Below are 16,414 nucleotides of genomic sequence, written 5' to 3'. Positions count from 1 at the left end.
GACATAAGAACATAAGAAAATGCCATGCTGGGTCAGACCAAGGGCCCATCAAGCCCAGCATCCTGTTTCCAACAGTGGCCAATCCAGGCCATAAGAACCTGGCAAGTACCCAAAAACTAAGTCTATTCCATGTAACCATTGCTAATTCAGACAAACCAACCATCATACTGGGAGACTTCAACATCCACGTAGACTCCACCCCTCAATCCACTAACTGCGAAACCTTCCTTACCTCCCTCAGTCACCTTGGATTCACACAAATAATCAGCGGGCCCACTCACAAAGCAGGTCATACATTAGACCTCATATTTATCAACGAGAGCTGGTCCATCCATACAAATCCCACCTGCACGCCTATCCCATGGTCTGACCACCAGCTTATAGACACAACCCTCAAAATGAAAAACACACCTCCTCCAAACATCTCCAAAACCACCATTCATTTCAGGAAACCATACGCACTGGAGTTACTCAACAAACAATGCTCCAAAGACCTCAAACAAATTGACTTCTCAGACGCCAACACAGCCACCACTTCATGGATCAAACTCACGAACAAAATAGCTGATCAACTCTGCCCAACCTCCTCAAAAGAAATCCAACCGACACGAGACAACAGAAAACCATGGTTCACCCCGGAACTCAAAACCCTGAAACAGAAACTACGAAACAAAGAACAAAGCTGGAGAAACAACCCTTCTCCCACATCCAGACTTGACTACAAAGCCACCCTCAACACCTACAGAAACGCCATACACAAAACAAAAAAGGACTTCTATGCAAAAAGAATTCATAACTTCACCTTCGACTCGAAGGCTTTATTCTCCTACGTCTCATCACTCACCAAACCAACACCACCATCCATTCCAGACCACCTAGCGCTCAGTAAGGCCAACGAACTAGCCACCTACTTCAAAACAAAAATCTCAAACCTCACCCTCTCCCTTACAACCCACCAAACGCTTCCAACACCTCATAGCACATACCAACTCACTCTGAATTCTAGACTAGAGTCATTAGAGCCCACATCAGCCATGGAGATTGAAAACTTACTTAAAAAAATTAAACCATCGGCACATCCCTCGGACCCACTCCCTACTAATTTGCTCACTGCCATCTCTAGCACCATCGCAAAACCTATTGCAGAAATCATCAATACCTCCTTAGCCATGGGCACAGTTCCTAATCAGCTAAAACTTGCAATCCTCAAACCCCTACTGAAAAAACCAACTGCATCACCCATGGACCCAGCCAACTACAGACCCATTGCAAACCTGCCCCTGATCTCCAAACTGATGGAAAAAGCGGTAAATAAACAACTTTCCGAATACCTCGAGGAGCACAACATTCTTTCCCCGGCACAATATGGTTTTCGCAAATCTCGAAGCACAGAGTCCCTTCTGCTTTCCCTCACTGATAATTTACTTTTGAACCTGGAGAAAAAACAGTCATTCTTACTGGTCCTACTAGACCTGTCTTCAGTGTTCGACACGGTAAATCACTCACAACTCCTAGAACAACTATCAAACATAGGAATCAAAGGCACAGCCCTCTGTTGGTTCAAATCGTTCCTATCCAACAGGTTTTACAAGGTCAGAATCAACAACAAGGAATCTGACCCCATCCTATCAGACCAAGGCGTACCACAAGGTTCATCCCTCTCCCCTACCCTGTTCAACATTTACCTCCTCCCCCTCTGCCATTTGCTATCTCAACTCAAGCTTACTCATTACCTCTATGCAGACGACATCCAGATCCTAATCCCCATCACAGAATCAATTCAAAAAACCTTCGTCTACTGGGAGAATTGTCTTAAACCAATTAAACAACTACTCTCCAGCCTAAACCTGATTCTAAACTCCAGCAAAACAGAGCTGCTACTAATCTCACACAACCCGAACAACCACCCACCTAGTCTGGCACAAACCACATCTTTAAACATTGAGCTCTCTGCAGACGTCAGGAATTTAGGTACTTGGCTTGACAATCAACTTAACCTTAAATTCATAAACACAACCACCAAGGACTGCTTCTTTAAACTACAGGTCCTAAAGAAACTAAAGCCACTCCTTCACCTCAATGACTTTCGCCTCGTTCTTCAATCCATTATTTTTTCGAAACTTGATTACTGCAACTCAATCTTACTGGGCCTCCCCTCCAACAGCATCAAACCCCTACAGATGGTACAAAACGCCGCAGCCAGAATCCTAACTAACACTAATAGAAGAGACCATATTACCCCCATCTTGAGCTACCTCCACTGGCTACCCATCAAACAGAGAATCATATATAAAACCTTAACCATTATCCATAAAACAATTCATAACGTCGCACCTATATCTCTACAAACCCAACTTCGCCTACAATCATCGGCCAGACCCATCAGAAGTGCCTACAAAGGCACATTAGTTGCAGTTCCCGCCAAATCAACGTTAAGAAAAAGAGCACTATCCACTGCGGGACCACATCAATGGAATGCGCTCCCACCAGACATAAGACTCGAACCCAATCTACCAGAGTTCAAAAAAAGGTTAAAAACATGGCTCTTCAGGCAAGCATTCCAACTCCCAGAGTGAAACTAGGCACCTCCTCCTGTCTTTCAGATCCAACCATTGCAAGGTGTCACAAACACATTGACACTCAATTTCATACACGGACTTGATTATTCACAATATCTATTTATTTAAGTCATCCTTTTCATTTTATATTATTTAACCGATTACTTGCAGACTATTTACGCTACCAAAGTTCCTTGTAAAATGTGAACACGAATAATGTTATAATAATATTATATGTTTGTTAAACCAAGGACTGTTTCTATAAACTACAAGTCCTCAAAAAGTTAAAACCACTCCTTCACTTCAAAGACTTTCGCCTCGTCCTTCAATCCATTATTTTTTCAAAACTCGACTACTGTAACGCAATTCTACTTGGTCTCCCTGCTAACAGTATCAAGCCTCTACAGATGGTACAAAACGCCGCTGCCAGAATCCTAACAAACACCAATAAAAGAGAACATATTTCCCCCATTCTGAGCAACCTCCACTGGCTACCCATCAAACAGAGAATCCTTTTTAAAACCCTCACCATTATTCATAAATCAATACACAACATCGCACCTATATCACTCCAAACTCAACTTCGTCCACACCTATCCTCCAGACCCATCAGAAGCGCTTAAAGAGGCACATTATTCGCCCCTCCAGCAACATCATTACTAAGAAAAAGAGCACTCTCAACTGCAGGACCACACCATTGGAACGCTCTCCCCCCTGACCTACGCCTCGAACCCAGTCTACCAGAGTTCAAAAAAAAGTTAAAAACCTGGCTCTTCAGGCAAGCGTTCCAATCTCCAGAATGTAACTAAGCGCCGCATCCTGATTGAACTTGGGAATATTCTGTGTTACAGTTAATAATATGCAATTTTAAGCAAAATTAAATTTCAATTTACCTTACATTTAATTTAAGTTCAACATGCCATTGGCCTAATTTTAATTAAATTACGAAAATATTTAAGGATTTATTGTTATTGTTCAATGTTCTTTGTATTATGAATGGATTATATGTTATTGTTCAATGTTCTTTGTAAAAAAAACCCTGATCTGACTTCCCAGACCAGGGCTATCTTTTCGTTCCATGTAAACCGGACTGATTTGTATTGTATACAGGAATTCCGGTATATAAAAATTAAAAATAAATAAATAAATAAATACTATTGTTACTTTCACTGTTCCTTGTAATAATGTTCAATAGTTGATTGTTATTGTTCTATGTTCTATGTAAAAAACCCCAGTCTAATCTACCAGACCAGGGCAACCTTTTCGTTACTTGTAAACCGGACTGATTTGTATTGCATACAGGAATTCCGGTATATAAAAATTAAAAATAAATAAATAAATAATGGCAGTGGCTATTCTCTAAGTGAACTTAATAGCAGGTAATGGACTTCTCCTACAAGAACTTATCCAATCCTTTTTTAAACACAGCCATACTAACTGCATTAACCACATCCTCTGGCAACAAATTCCAGAGTTTAATTGTGCGTTGAGTAAAAAAGAACTTTCTCCAATTAGTTTTAAATGTGCTCCATGTTAACTTCATGGAGGAACTCCCAAACATGTTCAGTAGAGCACAAAGCTCTACAGATTGGAGAGAAGTCCGTTCGGTGCCGCTGGATGATGTCACCTGCATGTAATGGCTAATTCATCTTGGTGTCTATGGGAAATATTTACGGTAAGCAACCATGCTTTCATGTCTTTTACTGGAGAGTTTTCCTTTGCCTTGTAGTTGGGACTTTTATAGATGGATACTGCAAAGAGAAAATGTTTAATCCATGCTTAAAAAGAAAAAATTGCAGTATAATATGCAGAAGGTGCCAGGAGTATCTGAAAAGACACTTAAGTGCACACTGTGCCTAAAGGTGTTATGTGCATTGCTTAAATCCTACTCTGTTTCCAGACTGTTTTTACCATCTACCAGCAGAAGGTACGGGAACATTTTCTAACACATCCCTGGGGTATTTTTCAGTGTGGAGAGTGAGAAACTAGCAGTGGTGGGATCGCCGTACTGGATGGCCCCTGAAGTTCTGCGTGATGAGCCTTATAATGAGAAGGTATGTCTGAAATGGCTGTATTGAACTCTTCTCTTATAAAAGGCCTAACTCATTTTAAACTGCCAATTAAATATCCTTCCTCTCTTTGGGATCCGTGTGTTTCTAGCTCAGCTCCTGAAACGTCATTCGAGTCTTTGGCAACCAGCAGAACTAAAATTCCTTTCCTGGAAGGTTTTATCGTTACAGTAGTTGCCAGTTCCTGGAGAATAAATGAATTGCAATCTCTAGTCTGATATTCTCCTATACTCAGTTTTTCCACAGTGGAGTCATTTTGAAAAGCCACCCTAAACTTTTACCAAAAGTGATCTGTTTCACTTAAATCATTCCATTCTGTTTCCAGCATTGTTTCTCAAAGCACACGGCTTTTCATACACTGGACTCCAGAAGAGCGTTATTCTATTTGGAAAGAACAAAGTCTTGTGGAAAGTCTTCACAGCCATTCATCTCCTTTAATCCAGTCAATCAGGGGTTTCAGTTACAAAAAGGACTCTTTGCTCTTGGTTTTCTGATTGCACCTCTTACTGTTATAATCAGGACAGGATCTTCAAAGTAAGATAAAAGCCCATCAAATTAGAGCTACAGCAGCCTTTTTTTTTATTTTTTATTTTTAACCCTCTTTGTTCTGCTTTCATAGAAGGCTGCCCACCTGGTGGGGTATCCTTACCAACACTACTCATTCCTACCTAGAAAGTGCTTCATGTCAAGATAGCAAATATGGCCAAGCATTTCTTAAGAGCTTATTTAATTCTTTTAAATCTCCTTTATCAACCAGTGAACACATTTACTGGTTGTATGATCCACAATGGATAAGAAACACGAAAAATGCTTGCATGAAATTCTCAGCTTGGGAGTCCCCACTTGTGTGGCTGATTCATGTCCTGCCTGTCCATGGAGAAAGCAGAGTTGCTTACCTGTAATAGGTATTCTCCATAGATAAGTCAAATCGGCCACATAGTCCCCCGCTTAACCCTGTAGGGATGAAGACTGAGGGGACTGCAGGAAGGTCCACACATGCTCAGAAAAGTCTTTAGTTTTTCTGTCTTGGTACTGTCAGATGACATTGCTCATTTGTGTGATTTGTCTTGCTGTCTAAGGAGAACATGGAAAGCAAAATTGCTTACCTGAATCTGCAATGTCTTCTACTAGCAGATCATTGATTATTTGCATCTTATTCTTAGACTTTTTGCATTTCCTTCTCAAAATCATAAAACAGCGGGAATGTTTTAACTTGATATTAGGACAGATCATATGTACGGATCTTGCATTTATCAATAAGAGATTAAAGAGAAATTTTGGGGGAAATTGTCTAAAGGAATAGGTACAAGTAATCTGGGAAGATGTGTGCCTCAGCTTCCCATTTTTTTTCACCCACCACCTACTCCATAACTTCTCAATGCCCTCCAGAGCCTTTCTAACCGCTGCACTAAAACTAATGGGAATATTCGGCACATACTGGTTAAGTCAACCTGTCCTTCCCTAATCTCCTCTACTGGTCCATTCCCCTGGATCTGGGCAAGCAGCTTAAATCTAGGTCTGTACTCGACTGGTAAGCGATGCAACTCTTGCAACGCTGGCCTAATATAATATTTTGTTAGACCCATGAGTATCCATGCAGCTGCAATGGATGCAATAACTTATCCGGAAGACCCACACACAAACTGCAACAGTGATCGAAGTGCCCTAAAACAAGGATCTGCAACATTGTTCTGAACGATTCAGCTGGGAACCAAGATTTTAATGGCTTTATCATTTTTAACTTATACAATGGCATCTTGACCACTGTTGCACTTTTGGGTGCATAGTTAGCTGTGAGTTTAGTAAAACACCTGGGTTTCTCATGTCGGATATCAGGATGCCTTTAGTAACAGTGGCCAAGATTTTTGATCAGAAGAATTTCTTCCAACCCACAAAAGTCTGGTTTTCATAATATTAAGTCATAACCTGCTGCTAGCTAGCCAGTTTTTTTTTTATCTCAGTCAAACAGTTCTGTGAAATACTGTGCAGATTATTACCAAGTACTTATTTTAGCTTTTGTTACTAGTTTGTGTAGGCAGCAGGAAGCTGTTTTTAGGTGCCCAGGACTGATTTTATTATTTCACCTTAGGCTTTCAGCTCCTCCAGACATCATCTATTCTCTGCTGATCCTGATTTTTATTAATATATAAAGAAACCAAAAGTGCATTGCCCTCTGACTCCCTAGGCTAGTTTTTCCAGTAGAGGAAGCCCATTTCATGCACAACCATGTGGAAGGCTTTCTTTGTATTGGATCAGGGGAGATGTAACATTGAGCCTTTTCCACCAGCATCAGCTCTCCGTGTTTAGAGGGTGCTGACCATGTGTATAGGAACAAGCAGTGGGCTTATGGTGAAACTGCATTTCTCTGTGTCTTTCTCCCTCAGGCGGATGTATTTTCGTATGGAATAATTCTTTGTGAGATAATAGCCAGGATCCAGGCAGATCCTGATTATCTCCCTCGCACCGAGGTAAGATGTTTACATGGCTTTTGTGGGTTTGGGGAAGTTGTGGCTGATTGATTGGGTGGGTTTTCTGGGTAGTTTATCCATTAATATCAAAGCATGTGCATGGTGGGGAAAGTAACTGTGTAACAGGGACTTGCATGTGGCTCCTGTCTGCTCAGTTATGTATTGAGCTTCTTTTCTATACTTAACTGCTTTGATTTATGACAGAAAAGTGATCAGTTAAGGGAATAAAGGAAACTGCACTGCCCTTATACCATATCATTGTTTTCACACGCAGAGAGATCATTGCTGAATGGAACCACCACATCATGTCATGTCTGGTGAAATGTACACAAAATAGAAATTATTGCTGGAAAACCATTTGGTCCATAAGTCCTGCTTTTTGTACCTTTTGCTGTGCTGTTTCAGGTTTTGCTTGATCTTATCTCATTGTGCACCCCTAAGGTCCCTTTGTGTCTATCTCCTGCATGTCTGAGTTCTGCTGTATCCACTGTTGGTCTGTTGCAAGCTCTGTCACCCTCTTAGTGAAAATGTATTTCGTGTTTATACCCAGATCAGTCCAGACTCCTGGGTTTTGCCTCCCTGCCAGCAGATGGAGACAGAGGAAAACGTTTCACTGACATACATAACATAGTGTACCACCTGCAGCGGCTCAGTATTTTCATCTCCAGCATAAGGTAGAGGTGTAAAACTTGCAGTCTGGATTAAATTAAAAAAATAAATAAATTGTAATCTTTTCAGGATTTCTCTCAGGGAGTTGCTAGGTCCTGGTGGGGCCATCCTCCCTGGTTTGAGGTGGACAAGCAGGGGTAGGTGACCTCTTAATTGGCTTGATCCTTGCTTCCATGGGGCTGATAGCTAGTGGTCCAGCTGACTCCCGCAACAGATCTGCAGTATGTTCGGCCTTTATTCTTTTGATTTGTTTGCGACCATTAAAGTTTAAAAGAAAAAAAAAAGTTTATTACTGAGCGGGAGGTCAGATCTTAGCTAATGTTGCCTGGGGATCCAAGGAGCAGGTAGTCAGTGTGCCAAGTGGCTTTCGATGACACATGGCTCTTGCCTATCAGGCTGACGCGCAGCTCATGCCTCAGGGGTAGAGATGGCGCGTGACAGATGCTGCCAGACCTGTGGAGACTTGCGCACATGTCTCAGTTTGTTACCAATGCATCTCCGCAGGGAAAGGCAGTTTGGGAGCAGGCAATGTTAGCTGCAGCATGAAGAAGAGCTCCGATGGTGTCAGGGACTCCTGCTGATGATTTTTCTGTCAGTGCAGGAATGGATGCCATTTTGAATACTGTCGTGGCAGCAGAAGATCCTGTTCTGGCAGGGGATTCCCCACCTCCCTTATCGGCAGCGGTGCAGGCCTTCGTGGAAAGGCAGGGAGCCTCTAAGGCTGAGGAGGACTTGCTAGGAGAGGATTCAGAAGATTCTTCCTCTTTTTCTTCAAATTTCATATTGCTTCTGCACAGGGCATATCTAGCTAGGAAAGCAGTGGGTGATAAGCAGTCTTGGACCCAGGGTTGCCATAAGGGTGATTCTCGACTGATGAAAAGACCTAAGATCTCGAGGAAAAGGGGTCGGCAAGCGTCCAGAGGATTCTGGGAATGTTACTCGCCCGGATAGTTACAGGGATGACTCTGAGGTTTCAGAGGCTTCACAGCATGGCTCTCCGGGAGCAGCTTCTGCTCCATACTTGTCAGGGTCCGATGATGGCCCAGAGGAGTAGCCGGTGGCCAAAGGGGATGATCCCTAAGGTGGTACATCTTTTCTGTAAGGAAGAACTGTAGCCCTTGATTCCGCATGTGCTTAATGAGCTGGGTATCAAGGTTCTGCAAGAAGAGTCCACCCAAGAAGGTGCAGACCTTGTCATGGTCAGTTTGAAAGGTCTGGCAAAGGCTTTCCCTTTAAACAAGTCAGTGAGCAAATTAGTTGTCAGAGAGTGGGATACCCCTGAGACTTGTAGAGCTATGACAAAATTGTATCTGTTACCCAAGGAGATGCTCAAGCTTTTGATGCTTCTGAAGGTGTCTCTTCTGTATCAGCAATTACCATGAAGTCTGTCATTCCAGTGTCGGGCTCACCCTCACTGAAAGATGTTCAGGACTGGAAGCCGAAGGTCCATCTCAAGAGGACTGAGATTTCGGCTTTAGGTATAAGTGCTGCGGTTTGTAGAAGCTTTATGCAAAGAGCATGCTTGCATTGGGTCCAACATTTGCAGGCAAAGGAGCCTACCTCTGCTTCTGCAGAGCGTTGAGGCAGCGGCAGCATTTGTGGCAGATGCTCTATATGACCTAATCGGCATGTCTCCCAGGATCATGTCATTGACAGTATTGGCCAGGAGACTGCTTTGGTTGAGAAACTGGTCAGCTGATGTATGGTCCAAGTGGCAGTTAGGAACTTTCCCATTCAAGGGCAAACTCCTATTTGGAGAGAGCTTGGAGCAACTGGTAGAGGATCTCAAAGTCCAAAGGGCATAATTTGCCGGAGGACAGGCTGAAGGGTGAAATGAGATCATTTCTGACCTGTTCCCATTTTTGGAATAATTAGATTTTGCCAAAATAAGGTCTCTTTGGGGTCCCAAAGCAGGGCTCAGGCAGAATGCAATGTTAAGGGCATCCTTTGTGGATGGAAGCTAACCTGAGACAACCCTGGTGAGGGAACTGGAGGGGCCAAATCATAATGAAGTGAAGCAGGCCCACTCTTCCATTCCAGCTGTTGGGGGTAGTTTGACTCTCTTATGAGGAGTGGACCAAAATTACAATGGACCAGTGGGTCCTAAGTGATATAAGAGACAGCTATGTGTTTGATTTTGCTCGTCCGCATCAAGAAGCCTACATCTTCTCCCCATGTGCCCCACAGCCCAAGAAGGTGGCAGTTCAAGGGACCATGGACCACTTGCAGCATCTGGGGGCTATAGTTCCTGTTCCTTCAGAGGAACAGAGAACAGGAAGGTATTCCATTTATTTTGAGGTACTGAAAAAGGAGGGAATCTTCAAACTGAATTTGGATTTAAAAAAGATAAATGCGGCCCTTGTGGTACTCCAGTTTTGGATGTAGACTTTGTGCTTGGTCATAGCAGCAATACACAAAAAAGAGTTTCTGGCGTCCTTAGATTTCAAGGAGGCGCATCTACATATAGCAATCAAAACAGAACATCAGCGGTTTCTCAGATTCATGGTTCTGGGGAAGTACCTTGTTTTGTGTCCTTCCTTTGGGTTGGGGAGTGCTCCTCGTACTTTCACCAAGGTAATAGTGGTTGGGGCAGCAGTGCTCAGAGGAGGAGAACTGGTGAAACTTGTCTCATAATTGTTATCTTTTGGGACTTTTGGTACCCAAAGTCTGGGACTAATTACAGGTCCTAGGTTCTAGGGCATCCACACTTGAATTGGTTCCTTGGGCATTTGCTTATATGCAAACTCTTCAGAGGGCTCCTCTCTCCTATTAGAATCTTTTGTCTGAGGAGTTTCATTTTCCTCCTCCGCTTAGGGGTTTGCCAAGTCTAGTCTTTCGTGATGGCTTGGTCAGGCCAATCTGAGTCAAGGAGTGCAGCTGTAAGTCCCGAATTGGGTGTTAGTGACCACGGATGCCAGTCTCAGTGGTTGGGGAACAGTGTGCCAAGGTCAGTTAGCTCAAGACCAATGGTCAAAAGAGACGGCCTCATGGTTTATCAATCTGTTAGAGATGCGGGTGGTATGTTTCACGTTGCTTGCCTTTCTGCCATGGTTACAAGATCAGCCAGTATGGGTGCAACAAGGGTGGCTTATATCAACAGGCAGAGTCGGACGGTGGCTCAGGAATTGGTTCACTGGGCGGAACAGAGTCTATCTCTCCTGGCGGCATCTCACATTGCCAGGGCAGATTTTCTCAGTTGAAGGTGGCTAGACCCTGGAGAGTGGGAGCTATCTGAAGATGCAGTGTATCTCATTTGGATCAGAAGATGAATGCCAAGGCAGCACATTTTTTTTACAGTCACTGACAAGAACACGAGGCAGAAAGCATCAATGCTCTAGTGCTACCGTGGCCTCCGGGAATTCTGTGCACAAGGTGCTTTGGATAGAGCAATATCCAGAGTAGTGGCTCCAGAGTGGCCACATTGTCCTTTGTTCATGGATCTGGTCAACATGACAGTGAATGGGCCTCTAAGTGAGGCTTCTTCACCAAGGTTGAATATTTTTGGATCAGATGGCTCACTTCTGTCTCATGGCCTGGCGTTTGAGAGGAAAAGTCTGATATGGATGGGTTATTCTGAGGAAGTTATCTACACCTTACTACAGGATCAAAGACCATCCACATCTTTGGCCTGCGTGTTTTTTTCAAGTCCTGATGTACTGAGCTTTGTTGCTGCCTGTGCAAACAATTACTGTGCAGCCCCCCGACACACATACATACACACTTCATTCAGTCTCTGTCCCAGGCCCATCAAAGCCCAGCTCCCTCCAGCAATCTATATTTTTAAAAACTGACACCCATCCACTTCTCTACAGAACCCATGGTCAAACCTAGGCAAATCTTACAGCCTTGCGTGCGCACACACACACACACACCCCACACTCACACACCCTCTATAGTCACACAATTTAATTATGCACATGTAACAAATTTTACATGAAAAAGAACATTCAAAAGTACAGTCTTCTGAGGCAAAATATCACAACATATATATTATATTTACATGCACTGCTGTGGTGCCAACGAGAAAACTCTGCAAAAAAGACACTTGGCACTCCTATGGAATTTATAATGGCAGCTCAGAAAGCCATGAATAAACATAATTACCTTTACAATACAATAATCCTAACTGCCAGCACTCAAACAGTAACAATTTTATCTATGAAAAGGCAACACTGCAAATATTACACCAAGCACTAGAACACAGATACACCTCCTATTGAGAAAACAGAACAAACCAGGCTGCTATAGATCCTCGTACAGAAACTTCATGCCAGCAAAATAGCTCTCCTCGGTCACATATGCAGAATACTGACGGACCCTGTCCAAATATAGAATAAAGAGTCCAGAAATTATAACTAGAAATGTGCTGAGAAGAAATGAACTGGAGCCCACAACAAGCCAGCCTTTTTATATGCAGAGCAACAAAGGAAAAACAGAAAAATTACCTTTCTTCATAAAACATTAAATAAAATCAAGAAATATAAAACATAATAGTAAAATCATATTCATAAAAAGAATAAAAATTTCATACCAGTTAATGAATAGAATATCCAAAACTTCCTAAACACCAATACAATATTAAAAAAAAATCCAATAATTAAAAAGTGTTCTAATATTTCCCAAAATAACAAAATTACACCCCATAATTAAAACTAACAAAGATTTTAAAATCTCCTGCTCCCCCATACCTGGGATCTTTTGATTTCCAGTCATGCTGAGCTTTTTGTGGATTCGGGGAGATGGGGCCACACACTCTCTTTTTTTTGTACCTTTTTTGTCTGGCGCTGGCAGTCCTCGGGTGATCTGTGTAGGCTACTGACCCAGAGGACGTGAAGGAGTTCCATGTCGTTTCACCGATCAATCGGCATCTATGGAGTTCAGGAGGGGGAGGGGGAGAACTCATGCTATCCACACTGAAAGGAACTAGTCTGCATGGGCAGGAGCCCTGGATGACGTAGCCTCCTTCCTGCTTGCCAGTGATGGCAGTGCAGCCTCCCTGGGAGAGAGAGCGTGAGCAGGAGCCTGGACAAGCACCTTGCTGCCATAACTTCGGTGCCATGCCAAGTTACGGTTGCCCATGAACATCTGTGACTAGTGCACTGTTGATCCGAAGCATCGATGTCAGGACCATGCCGGGGACCAGGATTCCACTGAGCACCATGTTCACTCTTTGGATGCCTTTTGAGGTGCCGGGACGCCCGCAATACTGTAAGGGCCTTCTGTGCTGAAGACATCAGTGGACGTGGCGAGTCTGGATCAGTCCAGAACCCGCCTGATTTATGGAAGTGGAGCGTTGTCTGCTCAGCTGTTGTGTTTTTGAAATAGCTGAAGTTTTATCTACAAGTTTTTATACAAGCTTTTTTTTCCAGTTTTTTGAGTGCACATTTTGTTAGATTTAGCTTGGATACAGGTCAATACTGAGGAACTGCAGGTGGACCAGGGTATGTGAAGCAGTGTCAGTTTTACTTTCTCTGTCATAAGAACATAAGAAATTGCCATGCTGGGTCAGATCAAGGGTCCATCAAGCCCAGCATTCTGTTTCCAACAGAGGTCAATCCAGGCCACAAGAGCCTGGCAATTACCCAAACACTAAGAAGAACCCATGCTACTGATGCAATTAATAGCAGTGGCTATTCCCTAAGTAAACTTGATTAATAGCCATTAATGGACTTCTCCTCCAAGAACTGATCCAAACCTTTTTTGAACCCAGCTACACTAACTGCACTAACCACATCCTCTGGCAACAAATTCCAGAGCTTTATTGTGCGTTGAGTGAAAAAGAATTTTCTCCGATTAGTCTTAAATGTGCTACTTGCTAACTTCATGGAATGTCCCCTGGTCCTTCTATTATTCAAAAGTGTAAATAACCGTCTCTGTCTGCTGGCACGGATGAATAAACCCAGGAGTCTGAACTGATCCATGGTACTAGAGGAATGAAAATTAGCAGGTAAGAACCAGTTTTCCTTTCTCCTTCAGGGTGACCTTATTCCTCCATTGCAGTACAGGGGATGCCAGAGTAGAGGTGGGACTGAGCTGAAGGTCTTCTCTATTTGCCTCTCTGGTTTCCCAATCTAGTCTCCAGAGATTGGATTCATTCTCTGAGAGCTAAAAGTGCTCTGCTGCCACCAGCAGGCAGGATAAACCCCCATCTTGCTGCTGGACCGAGACTCTGTATCTTGATTTTCCCTTAAATTATCTGGTATGTTTTTACTTAGTCATTTTGCCAATGACCTGCAACTGAGTTATAGTTTCTTTAAATTGTAATCTGTTAATTTGCAGTTATTTTTGTGAAACTATTGACTCCTATTATGCATGATTTTTTTCACCAGCCCCTAATTGGCCAGTTGTGTGATTACAGTGGCTTGCAAAAGTCTTCAACCTCTTAAAAAGTCAGCAGATTTGTATAGATTACAAATGATACACAGATTGTTCCAGGCAGCGTGTTTAGTGCAAACCAGTATGCTCTTAAAGTAAATTTTCTAAGTCACAATTCCTTATTTATCTGCGTATTTTGTAAAATAAAATTAAAAACTGAAAAATGCTGCTTGCATAAGTATTCATCCCCTTCAGACTAGCATGTGATGCAACTACCTTTGCTGCAGTAACAGCTTTGTCAGTTGGGGTAAGTTTCTATCAGTTTTGCACACTGTTTGGGAGTGATTTTTGCCCAATCTTCCTGGCAGATTTGCTCCAGGTTGTTCAGGTTGGTTGGATGATGCTTATGGACTGCAATTTTCAGACAGTGCCACAGATTCTCGATTGGCTTGAAATCTGGAATTTGACTTGGCCATGGCAGAACATTCACCCACTCCTGTGTTGCTTTGGCCTTGTGGTCACGGTCCTGCTGAAAGCTGAACTTTCTCCCACGCTTGTTTTTTAGCAGACTGAAGCAGGTTGCCTTGCAGTATCTCCCTGTAGGTTGCCCCATCCATCTGTCCTTTCATTTTAACAAGATGCCCAGCTCTCGCTGAGGAAAAGCGTCCCCGCATCATGATGCTGCCACCCCCATGCTTTACTGTTGGGATGGGCAGTGTTAGGTTTGCACCACACACAGCGTTTTGAATGTTGCCAAAAAGCTGCATTTTTCTCATCTGACCACAAAACCTTATCCCACATTTTAACTGGGTCAGACGTGCTTTGATGTAGTTTTTCTTCAGTAATGGTTTCTTTCTAGCCCCCCCTCCCCCCCCAATGCAGGCCAGTTGTGTGCAGAGCTGGGGCACCTCCACTCCCGTCTCAGCCACTGAACTCTGCAGCTCCTTCCAAGTGATTGTTGGCCTCTGAGGCTTCCCTCACCAGTCATGGTCCTGCTCTGATGCTGAGTGTTGTTGAGGGATGGCCTTGTCTAGGCAGTGTGTGGGTGGTAGGATGCATCTTCCATTCCCTCACAATGGATCCAACAGTGCTCGCTCGGATATCCAAGCACTTGGATGATATTTTCCTATCTTGTGCATGTCTGTAACTTTATCTTTAATTTCCTTAGAATGCTCTTTGGTCTTCATTGTCACAGCTTTCCTTCAGTTTCACAGTCTGACCAGTGGTACTGGAATTAGGGGGCCTTTTAGCCAGAAAAGCTCATCTTTTTTAATGATTCACAGGTAGAGGCCAATTATAAGCCAGTTGTTAGGGCAATATGTTTCATCTGTGTAAACCTGGAGTTTTTACAAAAATGCAGAGAAATGAATTTTGACTTTGAAAATGTACTTTTCGAAAAAAGTACATTTGACTTTGAAAATGTACTTTGAAAATGTACTTTCCGGACCCTTACTGATTCTCCTACACTAAATACAACAAGACTGATCATCTTCCGTTAAACTAATATAGTCATTAACAACCTCCGCAAAGTTCTACCTCTTGTTAAACTTCTATCTTCCTCTTCTTTTACTCCCAGTTAGAATCATCCCTGTTTTATTGTAACTTCTTCTTCTGAGCACTTGTTATAATTTGTTATAATTTATTATAAGTTGTAATGTATACATTCAAGTTATAGTTTTGTATTGCTCACCCCTTGTTTTATGTAAACCGACATGATACGAACTCCGTGAATGCCGGTATAGAAAAATCACAAATAAATAAATAAATACTTTTAAGAGCATATTGTTTGCACTAAATATATACTGTCTGGAACAATCTGTGTAAGTGTCATTTGTAATCCACACAAATATGACTTTTTAGGGGTCGAATGTGTGTGTGAGAGTGTGTGTGAGAGTGTGTGTGAGAGTGTGTGTCTGGAATGGGTGGGAATTGGGGAGTGGCCTTCGAGGAACAGGGCCTGGGAAAAACCCACAACCTACCAAACAAGTTTATATTTTACATCTTCAAGCAATCGCTAACAACCAACAGAGTTCATCTTACGCCTTAACCACAGTCATCTCAGGAAAAAAAAATACCCTTAAGTGTAAAGAAATCCAAGTACTTACCCAGTACAAAGTCCTGGTCTCACTAAGCTGCAATTCCCTCCGGCCTAAGATCTCTCCAACCCCTGCCTTCCTATTTATTGATATTTCAAAACATTGAATTTGGAAAAACAATTTAAAAAATGTGAAAACCTGAGCAGAGCTGAGCCGGGTGCCAGAGAGGCAGTGCAGTGATTTTATCTATTTCATAGAGGCACAGTTTAGAACCCTATCTTTTCTGTGCATGAATTGTT

The 16,414-nt window shown here is 42.7% G+C and overlaps 1 protein-coding gene across 4 annotated transcripts in view; it reads left to right on the top strand.

Annotated features, from left to right (window-relative positions):
* Positions 1-16,414, top strand: part of LOC115099718 (dual specificity testis-specific protein kinase 2-like) — a 129,179-nt gene that overhangs the window by 88,108 nt on the left and 24,657 nt on the right. For all 4 annotated transcript variants that reach the window (XM_029617488.1, XM_029617486.1, XM_029617489.1 and 1 more), the window contains 2 exons: positions 4,528-4,612; positions 7,012-7,095. In XM_029617488.1, coding sequence (XP_029473348.1) covers positions 4,528-4,612; positions 7,012-7,095 — 169 coding nt within the window. The remainder of the gene's footprint in view (positions 1-4,527; positions 4,613-7,011; positions 7,096-16,414) is intronic.

The sequence above is a fragment of the Rhinatrema bivittatum genome, chromosome 10 (assembly GCF_901001135.1).
Source record: "Rhinatrema bivittatum chromosome 10, aRhiBiv1.1, whole genome shotgun sequence".
NCBI classification, from domain to species: Eukaryota; Metazoa; Chordata; class Amphibia; order Gymnophiona; family Rhinatrematidae; genus Rhinatrema; species Rhinatrema bivittatum.
The sequence above is the reverse complement of the archived record's forward strand: the minus strand, read 5'-3'. Positions and strand labels throughout refer to the sequence as shown.